The sequence below is a fragment of the Haemorhous mexicanus genome, chromosome 22, assembly GCF_027477595.1.
Source record: "Haemorhous mexicanus isolate bHaeMex1 chromosome 22, bHaeMex1.pri, whole genome shotgun sequence".
Taxonomy (NCBI): domain Eukaryota; kingdom Metazoa; phylum Chordata; class Aves; order Passeriformes; family Fringillidae; genus Haemorhous; species Haemorhous mexicanus.
Window position 1 is genome coordinate 7,252,778 of NC_082362.1, and position 27,104 is coordinate 7,279,881.

Below are 27,104 nucleotides of genomic sequence, written 5' to 3' on the forward strand. Positions count from 1 at the left end.
CGGAAGCGCGGCCGCTCCGCCCGCCGGGAGGTCGCGGCTCGCCCGCTCCGCCCCCCGCGTTCGCCGCCGCCGCCACCGCCTCCATTTTCCCTCGGCCCCTCGGGTAAGGCCTTGCCGGGCCCGTCAGGGCGGCGGTGAACCGGGGTCCCTTACCGGGGAAAGGGCGAACTCGCGTTTGTCCCGGCCTGGGCGTCACCCCCGACCCGGCGCCGCGGCGGCTCCGAGCCCCGGTGAAGGCGGCAGGGACGTGCCCGAGGTTGGTGTCGGGCTGCGCCGCGGGCCCCGGTGGTGGCCGTGGGTGGGGCTGGCGGCAGCAGGAGCCCCCCGGGGCGGCGGCGGGCAGGGCCCGGGGAAGGCCAGGCGGTGGCCGGGGCCGGGGTGGCTCCCCCGGGGCCGGGAGGTGCCGCAGCCGTGCTGCAGCGGGGCCGGGGCTGCGGGGTCGGCTGGGGAGAGCTGTGGGTGTGAGGCGATGGCGTGGGGAGCATCGGGATGCTTTTCTTGGAGTGGGGAAAAGGGCCTGACCTTCATTTCTCACCACGCTGGTGGTCCTGGTTCTCCCTAGGCTGTGGGTGTGATTCCCGGATCTCTGCTCCGCAGGTGTGATTCCCAGACCACCGCATTAGGCTTTCCAAACTTGTGGCGAGGTGCTCCCTGAAAAACCGAGGGCCTGGGAAAACCCTTTTGTGTTTAATAAATGACTGAAAGGTGTCAAACCTTTGATTGGTGCTCATAATGGAGTGAGGTTATTGTGGAGTTTCATAGTAATTTCTGTTGTTTGTTTGTTTGTTTGTTTTCCCTGAATACAATGATGTGGAGAAGGAAGGTTACTCCTAAATTATTTAGGATAAGTAAATGGTGAGGTTGCAGGGACCTGATAACGCCGGGTGGGAGTGCTAGTATGGTAAATGAGATATGGCAGAAGGTGTAAGGAAGGTAACAAACACCACAAAATTGCTCTACATCAGCTCTTCTTATTCAGGGAAGAGCAGTAGGTGTCTCAACAATTGTTTCTTTTAAAACGACTTCAACACCCCATTGTAGCCTAAGAAGGATATTTTGAAATTACTTTAAAGGAGGAGATAATGAAATAGAAAACATTGTTATGCTGCTGAGTAAATGGTTGGCAGTTTCTGTCCTGGCCATTCTGGTTAGACCATCCCAAAAAGGGAGCGCTGCAAAACGCAGGGGCAGGAGCAGAGCAGGTTTTTGGGCAAGCAAAGCCTTTGTGTCTTCACCTTAGGGGAGAAGCTTGCTGACAGAAGATATGATCCAGGTGCATGAAGTCATGGGCAGGTCAGAGAAAGCGAGGAGGGAGCATCAGTTTTCTGTTTCTGGCCGGAAATTATGATGCAGCAGGGCTAAAATAAACAGGCGGAAGTGTTTTTTCACACAACGTGCTATTAAATGTGTCACCCTGCCACAGGACGTGCTGCCACCTGATAGCATCGGGGGCCGTGGGACCAGCAGCAGCATTAAAACCAACAAAGCAGGTATGGGAAGTTCCTGAGCTGTGGTGGCTGCCTGGACTTTCCCCATCATTGGTCCCCAGTCATCACTTCCCCCTGTGTTCCTCCCACTGAGCAGGGTGGGAGTGTCAGGTTCAGATGCAGACTTCAGAAATCTGTGAAACAGCTGTAAAAGCTAAATATAAGATGATATATTGCTGATGTCAGGGCTGGCAGGCCCCAGTGGCTGTCAGAAGTCCATGTGGATACCAAGAAATGCCTGTGAAAAAGAGCTCAGCATTGAGGTGAGGGTGGTTTCTCATGGTGGGAGTGCCTTGCAGTGCTTCACAGGACTGTTTCTGTTAGGTTTATAAGCTTCAAATCAAAAGATGCCAAAATGGTTTTGTCTGAGTTCTGTGGTGGGACATAGCCTGAAGATTTTTTTTTTTCTTTTAATGATACTGATATTGATTTAACTGAGAAATCACTGAGAGCTTTGGGGGGTATCTTTGCAGTTCATTTGAGTTTTTCCCAGTCAGACATTTGTTGTCAGTCTTGGACTCCTGTGGATGTACTTGGACTGTGCTAAGACTAATTTCATGAGCATTTAATTAACAAAAGTAATAGATTTGGCTTACTTAGGCTCTGCATTTTGAGTCGAGCTCCCCAGCTCTCTTATTCTCCCAGAGCTTTCTGAATCCTCTGCAGTTTGACCCTTTGAAACGTGGCAGTGCGAGCTGATGTTCAGTGGTGGCTTTGGCAGTGTGGCCTCCTGGATCTGTGTGATCATAAATGGATTGTGAGTTGAATCATGAAGTGGCAGAGGTTAGAACCATCCCTGCCCAAGCACTTTCCCCTCCAAAAAAAAAACCCCACAAAACAAGTGTTAATGTGGGATTGATGTAGTTTCTTCCACAAAGGATGGGGAGAAGTCAAGGCCTGTCTTTGCTGCACCCAGGCTCTCCCAAAGCCAAGGTGAGGGCCTGCCTTTGTTGGTTTGTGTATTCACACTGCTGTCCTGAGGTTGATTGCTGAATAATAAATATATCTTGCTCTGAGGACACTTCTTGGTTATTCTCTGAACACAACTGAGGTTTCCTGCCTTAGGTGGCATCCCTGTAGCTGAGACAGTGTCAGATGTTTCTGCTTTCTCTCACCCCACACCTGCTCAGGTGAAGTTCTTGAGGGACATTTCTATTCCCAATGTCCTGAGTAGTCAGCAGACAGATGGATGTGGGAATGATTTCTGAAATCCTTAGGCTCTCACAAAGCAGCCCTTGTTGTAAAGGCCCTGCCTCACCTCACAGAGTCTGCAGCCAATGTCCATCTTGGTTCTGCCCTGACCAAAACTCAACAATCCCAGTTAAAACGTGCTTGTGGACTCTGGATCAGTGCCACTGTGCCCTTGAGCTGAGCAAAGTGCAGACACTCCTGATCAGGACAGCTGGGCTGGCCCAACACTCCTTGGTGCAGAGTCTTTAAACCCTCCTCGGGTCTCCCTGTGTGACCACACCAAGTTCTGCCTCTGCACCTCTGCCCACTTCCCTGGCTTGTGTTGTTTCACATTAAGGCCTCCCTGGGACAGATGGTGGGAGAGGCACCTTTAATCAATATCTGATTTAATACATTGCATCTCTTTTCCATGCTCAGTGACACCCCTGCTGTCCTGAGGTGAATTTCACTGGAGCTGAAAGCACCTGGGTTTGTGGGTGGTTGGCTCGTGTGGAACCTGCTTGGCTGGATCATTAACTAAGATGGTTTTCTTGAGTCCTATTTGTTCCCCATGTCCAGACAAATTAAAATTGACATGGAGTAAAATTGCCAGGAAATTTTGGAGCAAGTGATGAGGAAGAAAGTTGGAATCATGAGTTAAACACTTCACTGGCAGAGAATGATGAAACTGGATGTGGTGCTGTGATGAGCTGGGTTTGTGTATTGATCATGGGCAGGAGATAAACAAGGTTATTAGACTTGGAAATGCTCTAGGAAAAGCCACTCAGCCTGCAGGTTTGTGTATGTTAATACACCCTGGTGAATACCTGGAGCAGGAGGATTGGTGAGAAAGTGTGAAGTTGGCAGAATATTTATACACAGGCTGGTAATCATAATGCCTGTTTCTGTATTGTGTACTCACATGATTCATCAGTGCCATTTGCATCAGGAACACACATTTAACTGGCATCAGTGCTGCCCTCTGAGGTGATATTTCTGAGAGGGGTGCTTAAATCCAAGTGTTTAACTTCTGAAGTGTCCTCTTGAGGATGGGGATCCCACGCTGAACCAGAGCAGCCACATCCTGGCTGGATGCAGAGCAGTAGCCTTGGCCTGCTGTGGTTTCTGCTTGTCTGGAGCATCCTGCATAAAAGTTGGCCACAGCCACATGTTCTGCAGCCAAGGAGTATGAGCTGCTCTCTCCACTCGTGTCTGAAATTTGGCAGAGGTCTTCCCCTCATCTTTGTTGTGGGTTTTCTTTAATGAGATATGGATGACATGTTCCTTAGGAGCTGCTCGTATTTTAAGACTTAAAAGATCATCCAAGATCAGCCTTGGACCTTTTAACTCTAACTGAGCACTAAGTCCCTGTTTTTCTACAAGTTGCTGTGTTTGTGCAGCAGATGTGTGGATCTTGGGGCAGAACAAGAAATCCTGCACACGAGACGTGTCATGGCAAAGCCTTGATCAGGTTATCCTGTATGGGACTGATTTCCTTCAGTGGGTTGTTTGCAGTGGGGAAATGATTATGGGAATGTTTTAAAGCGTGTTTGTTTAGGTATCATTCCCTGCCATAGGGATTTCTTTCCTCTTCTTTTTTTCCTCTGCTGTTTTTGTGTGTTTGCTGAATTACATCAGATGTAATTGAACATGGAGGTTTTGGCTTTAGATCTGACACCTCTGAAGTGCTTTTTGTACTGCTCCTTCCCAAAGGCCTGTACTTCTTCCTGGGCCGATGTTTTCATCCTCTCAGACATTTGAGGAGTTCATTTGGTTTTCCTCATAGCTGACTCTTGTAAGGTTCAGTTGTTTTGATGTATGTAAAAAGGAGGTAAAAAAAAAAAACTTCCTTTGAAAATTTCAAAAATATCAATGAGTTTGTAACCACCAGAAGTAGAAGGCTTAGAGAGACAGAACTTGGCGAACACTTTCCTTTGTGCCTGGCTTGATTTATGTTGTGTCCAGAAACCCCAGTTGGGAAAAGCCTCAAACAAAAGGTTCTGGATATAAAATACACACTGATTTTGTAGTTTTCTTGTTGCTTCCTCAACTCTGGATGGAGGCCCCTGGCATGGAACATCCTGGCTGTGGCTCTGGCTTGTGGGCAGCCACCAACCCCCTGCCCCAGCCCAGGACCCCTCTCCAGTTTGCTCTGTGGGCTCTGCAGAGCCTGGCTCAGTCGAGGCCCTTTCCAGGGTCAGGGTCACCCTGGCTTTGTTAACTGAGTGAGCATTAATCATATTAGGATCCTAATTAGCTGGGCTGTGTGCCTGGCACCGTGCAGCATCAGTGGGAGCTGTCCCAATGTGTGGGAGGGTGTGGATGGGCTGGAGCTCTGGCTGTGTGCACGTTCCAGCCGTGCTGCTGTGACAGCTCCTGCCCTCCTCACCCAGACACGGCTTGGCAGGAGCTGGCAGCTCTTGGCTGCTGCCTAATCTCTGCTGACAGGGATGTCCAGACAAGGTGGACACTGGGTAATTCAGGGCCTCTGCAGCTAATTTGAAAACCTTCTTGCTTTAGGTGCCTTCTCTCCAAAACCTGAAGGGGGAAGTGCTTGTGTTCTGATTGCTCAGCTGATGCCAAAGATGTGTCCTCTTTCCCCAGCTGCTCTGTGAGAGGTTGCAGCCATGTCTGACTTTGTGGAGAGTGAAGCAGAGGAGTCAGAGGAGGAGTACAATCAGGATGGGGAGGTTGTACCCAGAGTAACCAAGAAGTTTGTAGAGGAAGATGAGGATGGTGAGTTTGCTGAATTGTCTGTGTTCATTGCTGTTCTGTTCTGCATTCTGTGGCTCTGCAGATGGAGCAATAACTGTGCTATAACAGCAGGGCCATCTGTAGTCAATAATCTCAGCTGTTTGAGTGCTTCCCTTCCTGCACATGCTCCAAGTGGTATTTATAATTGGCAATAAGCACACGCTGCTTCACCCTCGTGGGACTTGCAGTCGCACAGTTTGATAGTAAATGTTAAAGCAGAGGAATTCTCCCAGTGTGACCCCTCCACCTGTTCCCTCTGCAGAGAGAGCACGAGACAAGAAATGGGGATCTGGCAGGAGCAGCTGGCTGGGTTCTGTGTCAGTAGAAGTGTTCAGTTAAAACTCTGTGTGGATGGTGTGGAGGAAGATGCTGCTTGCACGGGTCCCAGTGGATAACCAGTAAGTATCTAACACATGCTGCTCTCCATCCCAGATGAGGAAGAGGAGGAGCTGAACCTCGATGATCAGGATGAGCAGGGGAACCTGAAAGGATTCATTAACGATGATGATGATGAGGAAGAGGAGGAGGAAGCCAGCGACTCTGGGGACTCCGAGGATGACGTTGGCCACAAAAAGAGAAAGCGCAGTAAGTTTTGTGATGTTTGGTACCAGCAGGGCACGGGCAAATGCTGGCAGAGAGCACCTCTGCCCTGGTCTGGGTGAGCTGGGTGAGCTGTACCCTTTTGGTTGAGTGCATTCCCAGATTAGCAAAGGGGGAGTGTAACTTAGCTCTGCTGTCTTCTCTAGCTTTTGATGACCGCCTGGAGGATGATGACTTTGACCTCATTGAAGAAAACTTGGGCGTTAAAGTCAAAAGAGTGAGTTGTGTTCCCATGCTGCTGTTAATGGTGTGGTGTGTTTTAGCACAGGGGAGGTGGGCTCCAGCCTGGCAGGAGCAGACAGTGCCTCACATCAGCTCCTGCCCTCTTGGAAAGAGATAGCTGAGTGCTTGAAGGAAGCAGAATCTATCCCTGCCCAAGTGACTGGGACCTGGCTTCCCAGAGTTTGCAAAACACTTTTTTCTGGTGCCTAAAGTCTGCCGTGCTCCTCCCTTTCCACCTCTTTAGGACAGTCTCATCTTCCATCCCTGTGTGGTGCTAACCTCAAGGTCAGCACAGGCTGTTATGGGCTCTAAAGCTCATTCTAAAACATTAGAGTCACATCAACCAGGCCAGCAGTGGTGGTGACAACATACAAGTGTCACAGCTCCCAAGGGGGTGACTCCTCTCCCCTGTGTGCCTGTGCTCCATCCTGCTCCCTCCCAGGTGCCTGCAGAGGAAGTGCAGTGTTGAGCCAGGAATTGTGAGCACTAACAAGAAATTGTCCTTGCAGCAAAAATTCAGGCGTGTGCGAAAAATGTCTGATGATGAGGACGATGAAGCAGAAGATTATGGAAAAGAAGAACACGAGAAGGAAGCCATTGCTGAGGAAATCTTTCAGGATGGTGAAGGCGAGGAAGGAGGAGAAGCTGTGGAAGCTCCTGTTGCTCCACAGGAAGAGGAAGAGGAGGAGGAGGAAGATGAATCTGGTGAGTGTGGATGGTCAGCTACATCCAATGTTTGTTCTAGGATTAAAGCACAGGAACAAAGTTCAGACTTTCTCTAAACTAGAAGTATCTAAAAGGCTGTGACCCTGTCATGGTGAAGCTCTTACTGTTCTGATTAGTGCAGTCCTTAGAATTAAAGGTCTCTGGGTGACAGGTTTAGTTTGTCTGTCTGAACCACTTAGTGCAGTAGCACATTATATGTGCTGAGGTCTTGGACACCTCTCCTAAGCTGCCTCAAAAATGAAAATGCTTCAGAGGAAGGCACTCAAGGCAATGTTTAGTACCCCATAGCACAGTGCATGCCTGTCTTACCTCTCTTCAGCATCAGCCTCTCACTGCTGCTACCTTACCAAAAAAGTTTCAAGAATTCTTTCTACTGTCCAAAGCAGCCAGACCTTTTCTGACTGTATTTTCAGTGCACTGAGCTGCACCTCAGATGGCTTACCCTGGAAGTTTGTCTGGAAGTTTGTTCCAGCTTGTTACTGTGGTTCAGGCTCCTGGACTGTGTGAGATTGGTGTAGGAGATGCTGGGGGGAGCTGGGCCATCTGACAGCCAGCAGCAGCCTAAGTCTGTGGTGGAGGCTCATAGTTGCACTGGCTGAGCTTTGTCAGAGGTACCAGTTCTATCTCTGAGTTCCCTGACCACTAAATTGTTTCTCAATGTCCAGACATTGATGACTTCATTGTGGATGATGATGGACAACCTCTGAAGAAGCCAAAATGGAGAAAGAAGCTTCCAGGATACACAGATGCGTAAGTATTGATTGGAAGTTGGCCTGGAGCCTTGAAAATAGTGCTCAACTTATTTGGATCTTTCAACTGCAGAGTGATTCAGCTTGTGGTTGGGTACTGCTGGTCTTTTTCCCAGAAGAAACCTGGTAAATTTAGATACAGAGCTTTTAGTGTGTGATTTCTGAAATGTGTGGCTCCTTCCTTTTTTCTTTTTTCCCCTGGATTTTTTTTAAAGGGATACCAAAACCAGGCCCTTAAGAGAAATAATTGCAGTAAAGCTCAGAGTTTGTACTTGTCCATGATTTTTTAGCCTGGGTGGAAAACTAAAGCTCAGACTCTGTGGCTGTAAAGATGTTCTGTGAACTCTTCTGTGCGCTGTGGGGCTGAACAACAGGGGTTTGGTTTTGCTTTCCAGTGCCTTGCAGGAAGCCCAGGAAATCTTCGGCGTGGACTTTGACTACGATGAGTTTGAGAAGTACAACGAGTACGACGAGGAGATGGAGGAGGAGTACGAGTACGAGGACGAGGAGACGGAAGGGGAGACGCGCGTGCGGCCCAAGAAGGCGGCCAAGAAACGCGTCAGCCGCCGCAGCATCTTCGAGATGTACGAGCCCAGTGAGCTGGAGAGCAGCCACCTCACAGACCAGGACAACGAGATCCGCATGACAGACATGCCTGAGAGGTTCCAGGTGAGACAGAAAGCATTTTGGCTCCCAGGCTTGGACCTGTAGGCTGGCAAGCTGCTGGGTGGATTTTGGAATATCTTTTTCCTGCTTTGTCAACCTTACCTGTCAAATGTACAGGCTAAAACTGCATTCAGAAGTATCAGTGGGAGCTGTTGTACTTGTGTGAATCTGGGTTTAGCTCCAGTCACAGCTTCCCTGTGGCCACTGGGTGCCAGTGTTGCACTGCTGAAGTGCAGGGCTTGGGATGTTAGGAATCCCTTGAGCTGGGTATATGGAGAGCAAGATGCAGTGCCAGAGGAGACATGGGAAGGTTTCTAGCTTGCCTGTACGCCAGCCAACACATAACTGCTGTAACCAACTTTAGTCAAGGTGATGAAACTTACACTGCTCTCAGTACAATGTGCTGTTTGTGCTGTTAGGAGTCCTGGTGTCTCATATTTTTGTCCTTATTTTGCACTATATTCAGACTTTACCTGAAAAATCCATCTCCCTTTAGTGTATGTTAGTGTAATTCCATGCAGAGGTTTATTAGCCTTCTCTGTGAAATGGGATGTGTGAAGCTGCCAGTTTTCCACAGGACCCTTTTTCCCCGTGCCAGAAGGAAATGCTGTCTGTGATGGTGGCTGTTGGTGACCTGTTCACACATATTGTCATCTTCATGGGTGTCAGTGATTAGAGCAGCACCTCTGAAAGAGAAGACTGAGTGCCCAGAGAGGCTTTGGAGCTGCTTTATCTTTTGTTACTCTGTGGCTGCAGCAACAAAAGTGGTAGCAAGGCACAGATAGACTGGAGCAGAGGATGTAACTGCAGAAAATTTGGGTGTCTGGTGGGAAGTGGAGATATCCTCACTTAATTTTCACAGCAGACTTTGCACCATTGCAGGCCTTTCCACAAGCCTTTGACAGGATTGTAGCTGCCTTTATCTAGTGTAAAGCTGATGCAGTTTCCTGTGTGCTCAGAAGGTGCAGACATTGAAGTGATATCCTTGGCACCCCATAGGTGGGGGTCCCCAGAGGTAACCTGTAGCTCCAAACAATAATTTCCAGGCTCCTTGGAAACATGGCAGTGCAAGCCCTGGTGTTGCACGTGCCTGTGCTCATGGTGTTGTCTCTTCCCAGCTGAGATCCATCCCAGTGAAGAGTGCTGAAGATGATGAGCTGGAGGAAGAAGCTGACTGGATTTATAGGAATGCCTTTGCAACTCCCACCATCTCCTTGCAGGTAAAGGACTGTGCCTGGGACTTGTTCCAGGGCTCTGATGATAGGGATGTGGTGCCCTGTCCCACCTTCACTTCTCCTTTTGAGCAGGTCATTTGATGTGTGTGTCTTCATTTTTGCATCCACGAAACAGAGCAAAAAGGAACAAAAAAAGTTGAAAGAACCACAATTTCTCAGCCTTAACCTGGGGCTGCTCTTTCAGGGGTTCAGCTCAGGAGCAGAGTGAACACAATGTGTTTCCTTATCAGGAGACTTCTGACTACCTTGACCGTGGACAAGCCAGCAGCTTCGGCCGCAAGGGGCCCAGCACCATCCAGAAGATAAAAGAAGCCCTGAATTTCATGAGAAATCAGCATTTTGAGGTAATTTGCAACTTTTCATCATTACCAAGGTCTGTCTCCTTTTTCCTGACAGGGTTAGCAGGGCTGCTGGAAACATTTAGGGCGCACAGAAGGGGCTGAGTTGCCATTCCTGGTTGCCTCTCCTGGGATGGAATGATGCTCCATTGGGAACTGCAACTCATTTTATGTGAGCTGTGGCAATGCAGGTTTTTAAGGCCTGTTTGACAGAGCTGCTGTCATTGTATTTCCCTGATTGTGGACAAATTGAGGCTGAATGAGGTGTGAGAATTTCTCTTGAGCCTTGCTTGGTCCATCCAATCTGTTCTCTGAGGTGTTGCCTGATGTTGCAGAAGTTTTTTGGCTTATGTGATGTATTCTTTGGTGGAGTAAGAGCTGCCTCATTAGTTTGTTGTCCCACATGGAGCAGGAGCTCTGTGTGGGCTCCTGGCTGCCAGGAGCAGCCCAGTCCCCTGCTCAGGGCTGATGAGTCTCATTTCTGACCCAGGTCCCGTTCATCGCCTTCTACAGAAAGGAGTATGTGGAGCCAGAGCTGCACATCAACGACCTGTGGAGGGTCTGGCAGTGGGATGAGAAGGTGAGGAATGTTTTCATTTCTGGTTCTCCCATCAACATTTGTCCTCCTACATAGCCTGATACTTTCAGCAGTTTATTTTGGCCATGTTTGGGATTTTTACCCCTATGGTGGTAAAGGGATATCTGACAAAATAGGATTGCAAAAAATCCTTCTCCTTTACTGAGTTCCTGGTGTGTAGTGACATTTCCTGCCAGCAGTGCAGGTTGCTTCTCTGCTATCAGACCCAAACCTGAAGTTTGGTTTTCTTCTGTTATTATAATACATCTTTGAGATGAGGCCTGCCTCATGTCACGTTTGGCTTTGGATGAAGATTTTAATGATCATTTTGAGATGACTAATATTCCAAAATCCTGCAAGTCCCTGTTTGGGAAGGGAGGAGACAGGTAACACACCACAGTGGGGTGTTTCACTGGAATTCTTTTGCTTCTGTGTCAGTGGACCCAGCTGAAGATCCGCAAGCAGAACCTGACACGACTGTTTGAGAAGATGCAGGCCTACCAGTATGAGCAAATCTCTGCTGACCCAGACAAGCCCTTGGCTGATGGAATAAGGGCCCTGGATACTACTGACATGGAGAGGTAGGGTGCCAGGACTTCTATATTCACTCCAAAATTCCTTAAAATGTCCATTGACTTGCCCAAACAGCACAGGCACTCTGGCCACTGTGGTTATTAATTGTTGTGGGTCTTATGACAAGGTGAGAGATGAGAATTGACTTCAAGTTCTTAGAAGGTTGATTTATTGTTTTATGATATATATTATATTAAAAGAAAATGATATACTAAAACTATACTAAAGAAAGAGAAAGGAGACATCAGAAGGCTAGACAAGAATGAATAATAAAATCTTGTGACAGACTCAGAGAGTCCGACATAGCTGGCTGTGATTAGTCATTAATTAAAAACAATTCACATGTAGGGTAAATAATTCTCCAAATCACATTCCAGAAGAATAAAACATAGAGAGGCTGAAGCTTCCTAGCTTCCCAAGAGAAGAAATGCTGGCCAAGAAATTTTTCAGAAAATATCACATAACAGGCCACTGCAGAGCACCCACAAAGCCAATACTGAGAAATACTTAAAATTCTTTTGGGAGATGAATCCAAGGGCTCCTCTTCCTGACCTGAGTCAGAGCAGGTTCCTTTAGTGTTCTGAGCATGACCTAGCTGCAGGCAGGGTGTAACGTGCTGGCTTTCTGCAGGCTGAAGGACGTGCAGTCCATGGACGAGCTGAAGGACGTGTACAATCACTTCCTGCTGTACTATGGCAGAGACATCCCCAAGATGCAGAATGCTGCCAAGGCCGCTCGCAAAAAGCAAAAGCGTATCCGGGAGGATGGTGAAGAAGAGGAAGGTTTGTCTCCCCACATTTGATAGTTTTCTCCTTGTGGGCTGCTTGAGGATCCTGGTTTGAAAGAATAGGAAGAAAGTTTAGGGAAATGCACAATGCATCTCTGCTGATCATTCTGTCTCAAGTTAGTTCCAGGTTTTTCAGATGCCTTTGAAAATATTTAAGGTTTGCCACACAAGGTGCTTTCCAGTGGAATATGAATGCCACCCATTAAGGCAGGGGTGGCATCAGCAAACTTGATGTATGTTCTAATGTGCAACCCAGAGATACTCCTATTAAAACTGCAAGTGACACTGAAGATAGTGTTTTTCTAACCCTGAATAATTTTAAGGCCACTGTTATCTTTGAGAGGCCTTTGTGGGATTTAGGGCCTCTGTTGCACAGTGTAGGTTGTGTTTAATCTCTTTATTGTTCTTCTGACATGCCCCAGCTGTCTGGATGCCTCTCTAATGTATCCTTCCTCCAGGTGAAGGGGAGGATGCAGAGGATGATGAGCAGAAGGGGCCTGAGCTGAAGCAGGCTTCCCGAAGGGATATGTACACCATCTGCCAGGCAGCTGGGCTGGGTAAGGCTCTGCTCTGTCCTGCTGAGCGTGCAGTGGCCTGGCCCACATGCTCTGCAGGGTGCTGTGACTCACCTGTGGAAGGAAGACTGGTGGTTTTGCTCACTATTAGCTACAATACCCGTGTTTTCATCAGTGTTTTGATTTTTTTCTTTTTACCAGATGGCTTGGCTAAGAAATTTGGTCTGACACCTGAGCAGTTTGGAGAGAATCTCCGAGACAGTTACCAGCGTCACGAGACAGAGCAGTTCCCTGCAGAGCCCCTGGAGCTGGCCAAGGATTATGTGTGTAGGTCAGTGTGGGGGGGTCTCTGTGGAATTATTGTGGGTGTAACACAAGTGAGAGGATCTGGGGACATCCTTCTAAGGCTTCATGTTGCCTTTTTGCCTGCAGTCAATTCCCAAGCCCAGAAGCAGTGCTGGAAGGAGCTCGGTACATGGTGGCTTTGCAGATCGCCAGGGAGCCCTTGGTCAGACAGGTCCTGAGACAGACTTTCCAAGAACGAGCTAAAATCAACATTTCACCAACCAAAAAGGGGAAGAAGGTAAGGAAGGGAGCTCTGACTCTGTGGGTCAGTTCAGGGAAGGATCTAAATAACACACAAATGCTTATTCTCCCATGTCAGTGGCAACTCTGAATAATTCTCAGAGCAGCACTGAGCTAGGCTGTTGCAGAGCCCAGCTCAGCAGTGTGCTGCATTTTTAGTCTCAGCATTTTACCAGATGAGATGTTGCCTTCAATTATTGAAACAATCTCTGTTTCTCTGGGACTGGGAAGCAATTCCACTGTGTCCTGCTGGGGAAGGAAATGCAGACTGGCAGGCATAGGGCTGAGGGGGTATTGAATAAAAACCATTGTCTGCTGTGGCATACAGAAGGATCTTTCTTCATGAATACCCTGTGTGCATGCTGACTCTCTCCTCTTTCCCAGGATATTGATGAAGCCCACTATGCCTATTCCTTTAAGTACATGAAGAACAAGCCTGTGAAGGAGCTGAGAGATGACCAGTTCCTGAAAATGAGCCTGGCAGAGGATGAGGCACTGCTCACCATAGATATCAGCATTGACATGAAAGGAGTGGAGGGGTGAGTTCCCCCGGCTGTGCCATCCCTGACTTGGCAGAGCTCATTCGGGCAGTGCTCTTTGAGCACCTCTGTAACCCAAATTGTTTCTGAAAGTCATGGCCTGGTAGTTTCCTGCACCTCAAAGTCAAGCGGCCTCTCAGGGTCTTGCTTTTTTCATCACCTTGTTGAGAACTTTAGCAGACATCTGTCTTACTCACTTGAAAGCAAACTCTGAAACCTTGGGATTTTTGCAGATGATGTTTGTTTCCCAGCCAACTTAGTTCCTTCCCTGCACATCTGAGTGGCCACACTGTGTAGTATGGCTGTGATTTGTGATGCTGAAGCATCACTTCAGCAGCTAAAGCAGTCTTGGATGGGAGGGTTGGCTCTTCCCTACTTTTTCCAAGCCGCTACCTGAACCTGAGGTGTGCAGGAGCCTGCCAGTGATGGGTCCATGCAGGTGTCTGGAGCCTTTCTGTATCTCCTCTCCTCCTTTGCTGCAGTTATGGCAGTGACCAGACATACTTTGAGGAAATCAAGCAGTTCTATTACCGGGACGAGTTCAGTCACCAGGTGCAGGAGTGGAACCGGCAGCGCACCATGGCCATCGAGCGCTCCCTCAACCAGTTCCTCTACGTGCAGATGGCCAAAGAATTAAAGAACAAGCTCTTAGTGGAGGCCAAGGAGTATGTCCTCAAGGTGAGATGAGGCAGAGCTGGGCTTACAAACACTGGCAGCCCTGCAGTGTTCTGGGGATAGCTGCTGACACGTCATACACAAGTTCTTGGGGAGGAGGAGGAAGCAGGGATTGAGTCTGGTTCAACTTTCCCTCCAGAGGAGGGTTATGCCAGGCCTCTGCAGTGGATTTTCTCACTCCTCTTTGTCCTTTCTCTGCTCTCCCAGGCTTGCAGCCGCAAACTGTACAACTGGCTGAAGGTTGCTGCATACAGGCCAGATCAGCAGGTGGAGGAAGACGATGATTTCATGGATGAAAACCAAGGGAAGGGGATCCGGGTGCTGGGCATTGCCTTTTCATCAGCCAGGTAGGAGGGAGAGAATAGTGTCTGGATGCCTGTTTAGGTTTAGCAGTCCTCCATGTCTGAGTGATCTCTGTTTGACAGGGACCACCCTGTGTTTTGTGCCCTCGTTAATGGAGAGGGTGAGGTGACAGATTTCCTCCGACTGCCGCATTTCACAAAGAGAAGGAATGCCTGGCGTGAGGAGGAGAGGGAAAAGAAGGTGAGCCTTGGTGCAGCTGTCACTGAGATGAATGTAGGTAGCTCAGAACAGAAACCCTCTAGCTTTTCTACTTTCCTTTCCAGGCCCAGGATATTGAAACATTGAAAAAATTCCTCCTGAACAAGAAGCCTCACGTGGTGACAATTGCAGGCGAGAACAGGTCAGTCTTTGTGCTGCTTCCCCTTGCCAGTCTCTTTGCAGTCCTTTCCTTGTGCCTGTCTACATTTCACTGTTTCCAGGACCCATCTCTATGCTCTTCCCTTAGTCTCCTTGGTTGTCTCTCCCTAGGGATGCTCAGATGCTGATGGAGGATGTAAAGAGAATTGTTCATGAGCTGGACCAAGGGCAGCAGCTGTCTTCTATCGGAGTGGAGCTGGTGGACAATGAACTGGCCATCCTCTACATGAACAGCAAGAAGTCTGAGGTGAACCTTCTGCTACTCCCTTAGTCTGTTGCTCATTCGTGCTGTGTCATCCTCCATTTGTTGTGCTGGCCTTGCATCATCCTCTGTCTCATGTGATCCATCTGGACAGTCACGTACTGATCTTTGCATCAAGGCAAAACATCTTAGGCTTCCCTGAAGTGATCAGCACCAGCAGATGCACAAAGTGGATATTGATGTAGTTGGAAATTAGTGTGATTGTTCCATTACTAATTGCATAAGAGCTCCTGGGAGCCTTTGACCTCAGCTTTCTTTGCCATGAGCACCAAGTGCTTCCTTGCTGCAGTCCCTGTCTGATGAGTCTTTGCAGCTTGTGGTACAAAGTGTGAAAGCACCACGGGGGTTTTCCCTGGTTCTGTGTCCTGTTGCAGAATGAGTTCCGGGATTACCCCCCTCTGCTGCGCCAGGCCGTGTCCCTCGCTCGCCGCATCCAGGACCCCCTCATTGAGTTTGCCCAGGTCTGCAGCTCTGACGAGGATATTCTCTGCCTGAAACTCCACCCTCTGCAGGTAAATTTTTCCTTGGGCAAGAAAGATCCTTCTCTGCAAGAGAAAGCAGCCTGTGAGGGTTTGCTTTCAAAGAAAAGGTTTCCAGGTTAAACTTGTGCAAGTTCTGCCTGTTCTGTGCCATAGTTAGGCTAAGAGCACATTCCTTTTTTTTTTTTTTTTTGCTTCTTTTTCATAAGCCTTTAGGCTGTTCTCAGGGTTAGCTGAGGTGCAACACAGCTCTTGGGTGCCAGTGTGTTGTGTTTGGCTCGTGGCAGAGGGTTGCACAGACCCATCTTTTCCAGGGCTAACACCTCTTCTCTCTGCCAGGAGCACGTGGTGAAGGAGGAGCTGCTGAACGCGCTCTACTGCGAATTCATCAACCGTGTGAACGAGGTGGGGGTGGATGTGAACAGGGCCATTGCTCACCCCCACAGCCAGGCTCTGCTGCAGTACGTGTGTGGCCTGGGACCACGCAAAGGCACTCACCTGCTGAAGGTAAGGAGGCTTCTGGGCCTGCCTGCAAAAGCAGCACATGACCAGCACTCTGTGAGTGCTCAGGAGGTGAGTCAGGGTCCCGTGTGCCAGGTGCAGCTGGCAGCTCTGTTGATGTGTGTTTTTACCCCGCTGTGCCTCGCCCCGAAGCTGCACGTGGACTCGTGTCCTTGAGAAACACAAACAGCTCAGCAGATCCATCAATCCCAGCCAGTCCCAAACCCACAGGAATGGATGTGCTGTCAGAGTGTCAAGACACCTCCACAGTATAGAAAACACGAGGCAAGAAGCCAAAGCTTTTCCTGAGAGTTGGAGCTGTGATGATGTGGAATCATCGTCTTTCACACAATGTTGAGACACTGGCATGGAGCAACAGCTTAAGAGCTGTGATGGGCATGTGTCAGATGCTTTAAACACTGCAGTGTGCTGTGTGAATCCTCTGCTTTTTTTTCCCCAGACAAAAAATATTTGGGTTGGAAAGGACCTTAAAGATCATCTAATTCCAACCCCTGGCCATGGCCACAGACATCTTCCACTAAAGCAGGTTACTCAGAACCCCATCCAGCCTGGCCTTGAACAATTCCAGGGAGAGAAAGTCCCCAGCCTCTGTGGGCAATCTTATGTTTGAATAGCAGGGTTTATACTCTTGCCTCTCTCAAGGTTTTTATTCTTGCCTCTCTCTGCAGATCTTAAAACAAAACAACACCCGTCTGGAGAACAGGACCCAGCTGGTTACGATGTGTCACATGGGACCCAAAGTGTTCATCAACTGTGCTGGCTTCATCAAAATTGACACAGCATCCCTGGGTGATAGGTGGGTATTGGGTTGTGTTTGATGTCCTATGGGGTATGGGGTCACTGTGAGTGACAGGGTGATCCAGTGACCTTCCCTGAGTCAGTGTTCCTCAGAGTTTCTGTGTGGCCCCTCTGACTTTAGGCCAAGTTCAGGTATTGCTGGTTATTAATCTGGTTCTTACGGGCAGATAAACTTGCACAGCAGCAGTGTGAACTGCAGAAAATTAATTGTATGGCTTGTTCTGGTGTGAAGGACTCTTTGTGGTCAAGAGGAACTAAACTAAAACCAATTGTTCCCTGAAATAGTTGTCATAGAATCATCAGTAACCCATGGGCACTTGAGCTTAGTTTCTGCCTGGTCCATCCAACAGTATTTTATTTTTCTAAAGTTTCAAACTTGAGAAATAACTCAGCAATTTGGTGTCCTCTTAAACCAGTAGCAATACTGGGAAGTTATAGGACATTAAGTTACAGGTAACTGCACAAGAGGTGTTTTGAGGACAGCTGTAACCCTGTTTCTGACTAGAAGCATGCTTTCTCCAGGGTTTTTTGCCTTTTAAAGGGAATGTGAGAAAGAGCACCTGGCTGAATCCCTGTACTGAGTGATACAACCCTGCTAGATCCCTTGGTTCTTGCAGGATACAAATCCCAGAGCTGCTGAGGGCAAAGTGTAGCCCATCCAAACAGCTCATTGGCAGCACTGAATGTGTGAGGAGAGAAACTACAGAGAGCTGTGTGCTCATAGAGCAGCTGCAGTATGCAGGGATCAAATCCACCCAGCATCCAAAATACCTGGCTGTGTCTTTGGAGCTGCAGACTGGAGTTTGCCAGGTCTTGCCCTGGCTCCTGTTGGTTTAGCAATGAATAATTCAGTGTCATTTTTGGAGTACTTTGTTCCATGGAGGGCAGCAGTCCTGCTCAACAATGTGCTTGATCATTGAGCTGCAGGAACAGCTCAGAGGCCTGATCTGAGCATTGGTTTTGTTTCAGCACTGATTCCTACATTGAAGTCCTAGATGGCTCTAGGGTCCATCCTGAAACCTATGAATGGGCCAGGAAAATGGCAGTGGATGCCCTGGAATACGATGAGTCAGCTGAGGATGCAAATCCTGCAGGAGCTCTGGAGGAGATCCTGGAAAACCCCGAGCGCCTGAAAGACCTGGATCTTGATGCCTTTGCTGAAGAACTGGAAAGACAGGTGCACTGGGGGTTCCTGGTGCTGAGAAACAAGGGGAAGCTCTGCTGCCCAGCTGAGATTTTCTTGTTTTATGGCTTTATCCTTTTTGGGAGCTGGGCATTAGCTGTGCTGTTGTAAAACGTATAAATGGCCACAATGAGCAGTCAGTGTCAGACAATGGCATGCAGTAAATGCTTGCAGAAAGTACACTTGGGGCAGGGAACAGTAATTACCATTTAAGCTCTTCTCCCTGAAATTTTTTCTAAATATGTTTGTCCTTTTGACCTCCTCAACATCCTGTGACCGAGTTTCACCATTTGTTGGTACCTGCTGTATTCCCCTTTCTTAAATTTGCTGCTTCATAAGTTGCTTGAGTTCTTCCAAAACTTACACTGGATTCCCTACTGACCTTCTTCCTGCTGCTCATGCCTTTATAACCTCTGAATCCCACACAGGGCTATGGTGACAAGCACATCACTTTGTATGACATTCGAGCTGAGCTAAGCTGCAGATACAAGGACCTGAGAACCCCGTACCGTTCTCCCAACACAGAGGAGGTCTTCAATATGCTGACCAAAGAAACTCCAGAGACATTTTACATAGGTACATCCCTGTTCACATCCCTGCTTTCTGTCCTCCTGAGTTGACACAGGATGTGTCAAGGTGGGTCAAAGGGATCTTAGTGAGCCTGATGTTGGGACAGTGCTGTGGTTTAGTGTGAAGCAGCTTTTCAAGTCCTTGGGTGACCTCCTAACACCTTCATGTATGGTTAACAACCTTAGATGGAGGGAACTGCCCAGCTCTGCAGTTTTTCATTCTTTCCTTCCCCTCTCCCATCACCCCACAGGTAAAATGATCATCTGCAATGTGACTGGGATTGCCCACAGGCGTCCTCAGGGAGAGAGCTACGACCAGGCGATACGGAATGATGAAACTGGCCTTTGGCAGTGCCCCTTCTGCCAGCAGGACAACTTCCCAGAGCTCAGTGAGGTGGGGCTGCTTCTCTGCCTTTCTCAGGGGGTTACTATCAGCAGGAATGTTGTCTAGGGTTCTTGGGAGACAAGGAATCAGAGCCAAGATTGTGTCTGCAGCGCCCCAGGATCCCAACCTGATGTGGCCTTTGGCTGTAAATAAAATCTGTTGCACTTCTGACTAATTGCTTCAGTATAGATTTGACAGGTCTTTTATGGCTGCATTATGGCTTTTAGAGTGAAATGGACCTGGGGCTAAGCTGACCAGTTCTTTGCAGATACAGAAAGCCTTCTTGTTTGTGGTCTGGGATTGTGTTTTATGTAGAGAAATTGCCTGTGACACTGAGAACAGAAGGCTCTGCCACCTTCTCAATTTTAAGAACTTGTCTGGACCACCTGCTGCTTAATGCAGCTGTACTTTAGGTCCCTTCTAAACACTGCGAATTCCAGCCTGAGTAATCCATGACTTTAAGCCCCTATAATGTTCATTAGAGAGCAGCCCTGGCTACAGGCTGGTGTTCAGGGTCTAAAAATGTTCTGACCTTCCTGGTTGCAATGTCCCATAAGCTGAGCAGAACTAGAGGAGGAAGATTGCATTACTGGGTAGCATTTGTTGAAGTCTTCCGTCCCCTGCCCTTCCACGAGTCTCTGCTGGCTGCACCACTTTGCTGACCCAGCTTTTGGACTTGTTTTGAGTATGAACTGCTGGGGCTATTTTGTTTCCATGCTGAATGATTTATTTGCTTTTGCCTTGCTCAAGGTTTGGAACCATTTTGACAGCGGTTCCTGCCCAGGTCAGGCCATTGGAGTGAAGACACGTCTGGATAATGGTGTTGCTGGCTTCATCCCAACAAAATTTCTTAGTGACAAGGTGGTCAAGAGGCCAGAAGAAAGGGTGAAGGTATGAAAGCAGTGGATTTTCACACTCCCAGCAAGAGCTGGAAGAATCTGGAGCCAATACCAAAGACTCAGAGTTTGGTTAATAACACTGTTCTTAAATGACTTTTCCAACCTTATTTTCATTCCAGGACTTAAATCAGCAGGAAGTTCAGGTTCTGGTTAGTGTCCTTGTCCCACAGTGCAAATCTCCCTTGGCAGCTGGTGGGACCCTGTTAATCAGTTAACACGTTGTGCTGCAGGAGGATTTATTGTTGTCTGGCTGGAGTCTGGGTTTAGGAGACCAGAAGGCATTCTAATGCAGAGCTGCTCTTTGTTTCTGGCTTTCTAAAGAGTTCACAGAACTGCTTTTGCTCAGGCAAGGGTCATTTTCCCTCTTATAGCTTTTTCTTCCTTCTCCGTTAATTTGTGGAGGTCATCAGAGTTACTGGTCTCCTACTCAGGACAGAGTTCTTAAAGAAATGGAATAACCCCTTTTTATCACATAATAAAATAGTGGTTGAACATCTTTGCTGTCTTTTGGGGTCCCCAACAGGCCATGCAGGTGATGGATAGTCTGTAAGCTCAGAGGTCTCAGCATTTCTTTAAAGAGTTGTTAATTAACTTCATCATGGTTAACTGAGCTAAGACTTTGCAGTTTGGGGGTGGTGGATTTTCTGCCTCACATTTTATTAGAGCAGTCCTTTGGGTGTCTGCTTCTGAACACACTTAACTGCTTTCTTGCACATCTTGAAGGCCAGTTTTGCTGCTCCCATTGTGAAAGATATTTGAAATAGAAAAGGTGATTGTCCTCACCCTCCAGACATGCAGTTTTCTGTGTGGTGTGGGTAATAGGTAATAGATGTCTGGAGAACTGCCCTTAATCTCTTTTTCCCTTAATCTCTTTTGATTCTGGTAATTTGTGGGGTCAGTTGACTTCCAGTTTGTGTAGAAAGATCACTTTTAAAGGTTGTATCAGTCGGAAGTAGCTGAGGTGATTTGTACCTCCTCAGTGTCAGCAGGATCCCACATGGATTGTTCTGTAGCACAGGGATTCTGGTGTGTCAGCCAAACTGCTGCTCACCTTGGCCTGCTCCTCCTCTGCAGGTGGGAATGACCGTCCACTGCCGCATCATGAAGATTGACATTGAGAAGTTCAGTGCAGACCTGACCTGCAGGACCTCAGACCTGATGGACAAGAACAATGAGTGGAAGCTGCCCAAAGACACCTACTACGACTTCGACTCCGAGGCAGCAGATCACAAACAGGAAGAAGACATGAAAAGAAAGCAGCAGAGGACAAGTGAGTTCTCTTAATTTCTCTCTCCCTTGTAATTCCAGCCTTCCCAGGCTGCATCAGTCAGGACAATCAGCACAATTAGATACAGTTGCATTAAAGCTGTTCCTCTTGGAAGGCTGAAGGTTGCCTTTGTTCCCCAGCGTACATCAAGAGGGTAATTGCTCACCCATCATTCCACAACATCAGCTTCAAGCAAGCAGAGAAGATGATGGAGACCATGGACCAAGGGGATGTGATAATCCGGCCGAGCAGCAAAGGGGAGAACCACCTGACTGTCACCTGGAAGGTCAACGATGGCATTTACCAGCACGTGGATGTCCGGGAGGAGGGCAAGGAGAATGCCTTCAGCCTGGGCTCCATGCTCTGGATTAACACAGAGGTAAAGCCCTGCAGAACATGCCTGGGAAAGGGAACGATTTATTTTACAAGTTGACACTGCCCTTCTGTCCTTGTAGCTGCTTTCACACTCTTATCTTTTCACACTCTTCCAGTACATTCTCTGAATCCTCAGACAATACTTGTCTCTCTCTTTTTTTTTTCCTCAAGCCTTTCTGTGCAGAGTGTATGACCAAATACAGCCTAAATGCCTCTTTAAATGTGTTTGTTCAAAGGAATTTGAAGACCTGGATGAAATTGTTGCTCGATATGTCCAGCCAATGGCTTCTTTTGCCAGAGACCTGTTGAACCACAAATACTATCAGGACTGCAATGGTGGAGACAAGAAGGTGAGACAATCCCAGGATGTGGTAACTTCTTAGGAAGATATCCATGGGCTCTGTGTGCTGCTGAAAATGTGGGCTCCCCTGCAGCGTTTATCTTCTTTCTCTCTCTAATTAGAAGCTGGAAGAGCTGCTGATAAAGACCAAGAAAGAGAAGCCAACATTTATTCCATACTTTATTAGTGCCTGTAAAGACCTACCTGGTAAATTCCTCTTGGGATATCAGCCTCGAGGCAAACCAAGGTGAGTGAGAGGCAAGCCCAGCATCTGCACTGAGTACTGCCAGTACCAAACCTCAGCTGACTGCTGCCAGTTTTTCTTCCAGCTCTGTCAAAATCCCTGTAAATCACGCCTCCTCTTTGCCAGGATTTGGCCTCCTGACAGTGGAGGACCCAATTCTAGCAGTCAGTCTCACCCAGGAGACTCCCATGTTTCTTAACCATCTGGCTGCCACGAGCAGCACTGCCCTGTGCTGTGGGTGTTGTGGCAGTGTAGGCAGGGAAGGATGGGTTTTTCATGGAAAAGCAGATTTTTCATGGAAAGGTAGGGTAGTTTGAAGCAATTGTTTGAAAATAAAGTGCCTTGGGTGGGTCTATCTGTTCATTATCAGTACAGCCAGTGCCTGTGGTTTTAGTGCATGCCTGTTGTGAGTGTGACCTGTCAGTGAGTGGCTGACACAGCCTGTGATGTCTCATGCTGTCCCTGCTCTCCCAGGATAGAGTATGTGACAGTGACACCAGAGGGATTCCGCTACCGGGGCCAAGTCTTCCCTACTGTGAATGGACTTTTCCGATGGTTTAAGGATCATTACCAGGACCCTGTTCCAGGTGAGCAGCCTAAAACTTCAGTGCCTCAGCTGTTTATCACACAATATCAGGGACATTTATTAAAGGACAGTTCCATCTTCCTTGTCCCAAAAATGTGTCCTAGGATCTTTCTCTGTGTGGGAAGCAATGCTTGAAGTGTTTGGCTCCATGCACCAACCCACTGGGAGCTCTCCTGAGTGTTAATCTTTCATCAAGTGGGCTGTGCAGCAAAGTCTGGACCAGTCCCTTTCCTCTCCTTTGTCTCCCCCACCATACAATCCAGCACACACCATTCCCTCGTAGCAAACCATCATGCCAGAACAATTTCAAATCCTGAGTTTCAGACCAATGGCTGCTCTTCCAGGAGAATTAATCTACCTCTTGGTATTTTACTCAGGTATTACCCCCAGCAGCAGCAGTCGGACCAGGACTCCAGCCTCCATTAATGCTACTCCAGCTAACATCAACCTGGCAGGTCAGTGCAAGCCATTCCAGTTGGGATTGGGATGTGAGCTGCTCTTCCAGGCTCCATTTTTCCTAATGCAGTGTGTCTCCCTTTCAGACCTGACACGTGCAGTGAATGCTCTACCACAGAACATGACCTCCCAGATGTTCAGTGCCATTGCTGCTGTGACAGGCCAGGGACAGAACCCAAATGCCACCCCAGCACAGTGGGGCTCCAGCCAGTACGGCTACGGAGGCAGCGGAGGCGGCAGCAGCGCCTACCACGTAGGTGTCACTTCCATTTCTGCTGGCTTCTCCTTGCTGCTAGAAACCACTGGGAACCTAAGGAATCCCTCACAGCCTGGGGTCCCCCAGTCCTGGTTTTGTCCCCATGGTGCTGCACAGGCTGGATTCTTGAATCAGGTTTCCTTTTGCCTCCCGTGACTGGAGAAATGAGGCACGTAACACAGCCCTGCTCCGGGGGGAGTTGGAGCAAGGAGCAAACTGGTCTGGCCCCCAAGGAATGTGGCAGGGTGGAGAGGGGGGATCCAGCAGTGAGGGCACACAGCCTTCTGATTGTGCCCCTGAATTGGCAGCGTGAGCTGCCAGTGGAGGAGATTAGCTGGGAAGGTATGCGCTGAGCTTGCAGGGCTTTTCAGCTCAGCACTAATCTCTGAGCTGCACCGGCGGGGAACACCTCAGCCTGACCCAACACCCAGGGGCTTTGCAGGGTGTAAGATGGAATTGGACGGTTTTGGCTCATGGTGAAGCCTTTCTTGATGTGTGCCTGCTCCCAGCCCACTCTGCAAGCTCCCAGCTGGCACCAAGGCAAATTCCAGCTGTGGAAGGACTGAGGAGCCTGCGTGCAAGAAACACACCCAGCTGTTGCACCCTAAGAAGAGATGCTGCAAGACAAGGCTTGCAGGGAGGAGTGATCCTCCTTTAGAGCACCTTGGGAGGCTTTCAGGAAGTTTGGCACAGTAAATGCTGAGCTGAGGATGGGCAGGGACTGTGGATAACCTGATTTATTAATCATCAAGACATCTCAAAAAAAAAAAGGGGAGGTGAACACCGGGAGGCAAAGACACTAAGCTCTTTATGGGACAAGAAGCCAGCTGGCTTGGGTTGTGGGAGGGAGCCATCCTGGGAGCTGCTGCACCTTCTCTGCAGCCTGCAGGGGAAGAATTTATCTGTTCTTCGTGCCTGCTGCAGGATGTCATTGCTGCTGGCTTGCCCCAAGTGTCTCTGGTGCCCCTTGCCTTTGCTTGGCTCCAGCATCTCCCCTTGGGCTGAGCGAGGAGGGCAGGCTGTGCTGGCCCAGCTCTCAGGGGAGCAAATGTGCTGTGCTCAGCCAGGCTGGGGGCATGCAAAGTGAGGGGTGGGCACCCTCCTGGGTGAGCAGGGCAGTGCAGAACCCCCCCAGCTTGGCAGGGTCCACCCTCTGTCCCCTGACAGCCTCTGCTCTCCACAGGTCTTCACAACTCCAGCACAGCAGCCAGTGGCCACTCCTCTGATGACCCCCAGCTACTCCTACACTACTCCCAGCCAGCCCATCACCACACCCCAGTACCAGCTGCAGGCCAACACCACACCCCAGTCCTCCCAGTCACAGCCCTCGTCCAGCTCCAGGCAGAGGCAGCAGCCAAAGTGAGTAGCTCTGAGTGCTCCTATTCCTGTCCTGTCTCCATTGCTTTTCTTGGTTTTTGTGGAAGCAGCACTGTGGGGTTATTTCCCCCATGGGGAGGGGAGGGCAGGGAAGTTTACTTGTCACATCTCACGTTGTCCCCGTGTCCTTGCAGGACCAACAGCCACGCTGCCATCGACTGGGGCAAGATGGCCGAGCAGTGGCTGCAGGAGAAGGAGGCTGAGCGGAGGAAACAGAAGCAGAGGTTGACCCCTCGCCCCTCTCCCAGCCCCATGATCGAGAGCACGCCCATGTCCATCGCCGGGGACGCCACGCCTCTCCTGGATGAGATGGATCGATAGGACCTGACACCCGACACCTCCACTCTCTTCTCTCCGAGGAAGGGGGAAGGAGAGGGAGCAATAGGAAGCGACTTCCCTTAGACACCTAACTCCTGTTTTATACGTCGTGGCATGGTGGGAAATGACTCTTGGTGATGTACACCTGAGCGAGAGAATAGACTTGGCAGGGCTGGTTTAAAAATATATACTATATATAAGAAAAATATATCATAGAAAGGAACACTGCATCGGCCTCTGCGTTCTGGGCTCCGGTTTTGAGGCACCTTGGGGACTTAGCAAAGCAAACGTGAGGTCAGAGGACTCTGTCCTTGTACATGCACAGCACTCTGCTTTCACCCCAAAGACTGGGAAGCAAATGGAGCTGAAAGTGCATTGCCCTGGAGTGAGCCCGTTTCCTTTGGATTCTCCCAAACCCTGACTGTCACCTCCCCTCGTCCCGAGACCACAGAGCAAAGTCGTGGGGGTTGTGACAAACGAACCAGAGTTCTCACAGAGTTCCTGTTGTTGTTTGCTCCATGTTTTCATGCGTGACAGGCTCAGCAGAGCCTGTGCCAACCCCAGCTGTGTCTGGAGGGGTCCAGCGCAGCAGCTCGGGGTCTTGCTGGAGATGCAGCTGTTGTACCAAAGGCTTGCTCTCTCCTCTGGCTTCTTTTGAAACAGTATTTATTTAGTTTTGATTATTTTTTTTTTAATCAGACTGCGAAATAAAGCGCCAGCCTGCGGCAGCTCCCCCAGACAGACCCGTGGGATAGAGCAGCACGGAGCAGCCCGGAGTGCATGGCCTCCTCCTCTGTACCCTCTTCCCCTGCCCAGCTGTAACCAAGAGGGCTGAATAAATAGAGTTTTTACTGAATGCTAGCTCAGAGGTTTTCTGCCTGCACCCTGCCCTTCCCTTAGGATTTGCTCAGAGCAGAGTTGCTTGGTGGAAGTCGTTGCTCCTTCTTCCTTTGTTGCTTGGTGTTGCCCTCTGTGTGCTACAAGTTTCGCAGAGAAGCTGATTTCTGTTGTTAACAAATAAGGTTTTGTTATGGATGCACCACGTGGAGACATCGGGGGCACCTCCCTGTGGCTGTGGGACAGGGAGAGACACCGGGAGAGGGATGAAGTGGATAAAGAAGCAGCCCAGTGTGGGATTGCCCACATGGGAGAGACATTTCTGAGAGGGAAAGTTCCTGCTGCACACACTCTCCCCTCTCCTGCTTTGTTAGTAGGGATTTTCTATGGAAGCAGAGTCTTTGTTCCTTCCTAGTGCTCCTGGTCAGCCTCCTTTGATAGGAAATGAGCAGGAACAGCAGATCTTAGGAAACAAAGCTCTTCTTTGCATGTAAATGCTCCTGAAGAATGGCAGCGACCCGGGAGACAAAGCAAAGCTCTTTGCACAGAGAAATGCAGGTCCTGGCTTCAATGCCATCCCCTCTGCAGTGCTGAGGGGCTGGCAGGGTCCTGTTCCTCCCAAAGCCACCCAGGCCAGTGGGGAGACCCGTGGGCTGGGGCCCACAGCTCCGAGGTCACAGGTGGCTGAACCTGGCGCTATTTTCTTATTTCATGGGACTGTACGATAGGAATTGGACGGGGAGCAGCTCCTTACTGGTTGGACCTGAAAGAGGAGGCTAGTTGTGTGTTGTTGCCTCCTTGCTGGCTGTCTTTGTTTTTAGTTTTCCCTTGCTGTCAATAAAAGTTCTACTTTTGGGAAGCTGGTCCGTGTGCCCCCTGTCCGTGCTTCCTGCCGGGATGCTGTGGCTGCCTCAGGGGCTTTGCAGGCAGAGAGGAAGCAACGCCTTCCTCCACCCTTGGTATTCCCCCCTGGCCTCGTGTGATCCGCTTATTTCAGGGATTTGGGATTGCACTGCACGCTCCTCAGCATGGG

At 49.2% G+C, this 27,104-nt stretch overlaps 1 protein-coding gene across 3 annotated transcripts; it reads left to right on the plus strand.

Moving 5' to 3' along the window:
* Positions 1-14: 14 nt before the first annotated feature.
* Positions 15-26,930, plus strand: SUPT6H (SPT6 homolog, histone chaperone and transcription elongation factor). Of its 3 annotated transcripts, XM_059865592.1 has the most exons (38): positions 41-256; positions 1,424-1,490; positions 5,262-5,393; positions 5,844-5,996; positions 6,158-6,228; positions 6,743-6,938; positions 7,625-7,709; positions 8,104-8,377; positions 9,493-9,594; positions 9,840-9,953; positions 10,438-10,527; positions 10,963-11,105; positions 11,728-11,879; positions 12,343-12,441; positions 12,601-12,730; positions 12,832-12,982; positions 13,369-13,523; positions 14,006-14,201; positions 14,406-14,545; positions 14,624-14,741; positions 14,825-14,901; positions 15,030-15,165; positions 15,555-15,692; positions 15,999-16,166; positions 16,850-16,977; positions 17,949-18,156; positions 18,591-18,738; positions 18,983-19,125; positions 19,867-20,007; positions 21,090-21,285; positions 21,423-21,661; positions 21,894-22,007; positions 22,120-22,244; positions 22,716-22,828; positions 23,205-23,282; positions 23,370-23,536; positions 24,723-24,898; positions 25,051-26,930. In XM_059865592.1, the coding sequence occupies exons 3-38, from the start codon at positions 5,285-5,287 to the stop codon at positions 25,235-25,237; spliced, it is 5,160 nt and encodes a 1,719-aa protein (XP_059721575.1). In that variant the 5' UTR covers positions 41-256; positions 1,424-1,490; positions 5,262-5,284; the 3' UTR covers positions 25,238-26,930. The 3 variants fall into 3 exon arrangements, with proteins under 3 accessions (XP_059721576.1, XP_059721575.1, XP_059721574.1); XM_059865593.1 differs by lacking the exon at positions 1,424-1,490 and having other exon boundaries at positions 15-103; XM_059865591.1 differs by lacking the exon at positions 1,424-1,490.
* Positions 26,931-27,104: the final 174 nt, after the last annotated feature.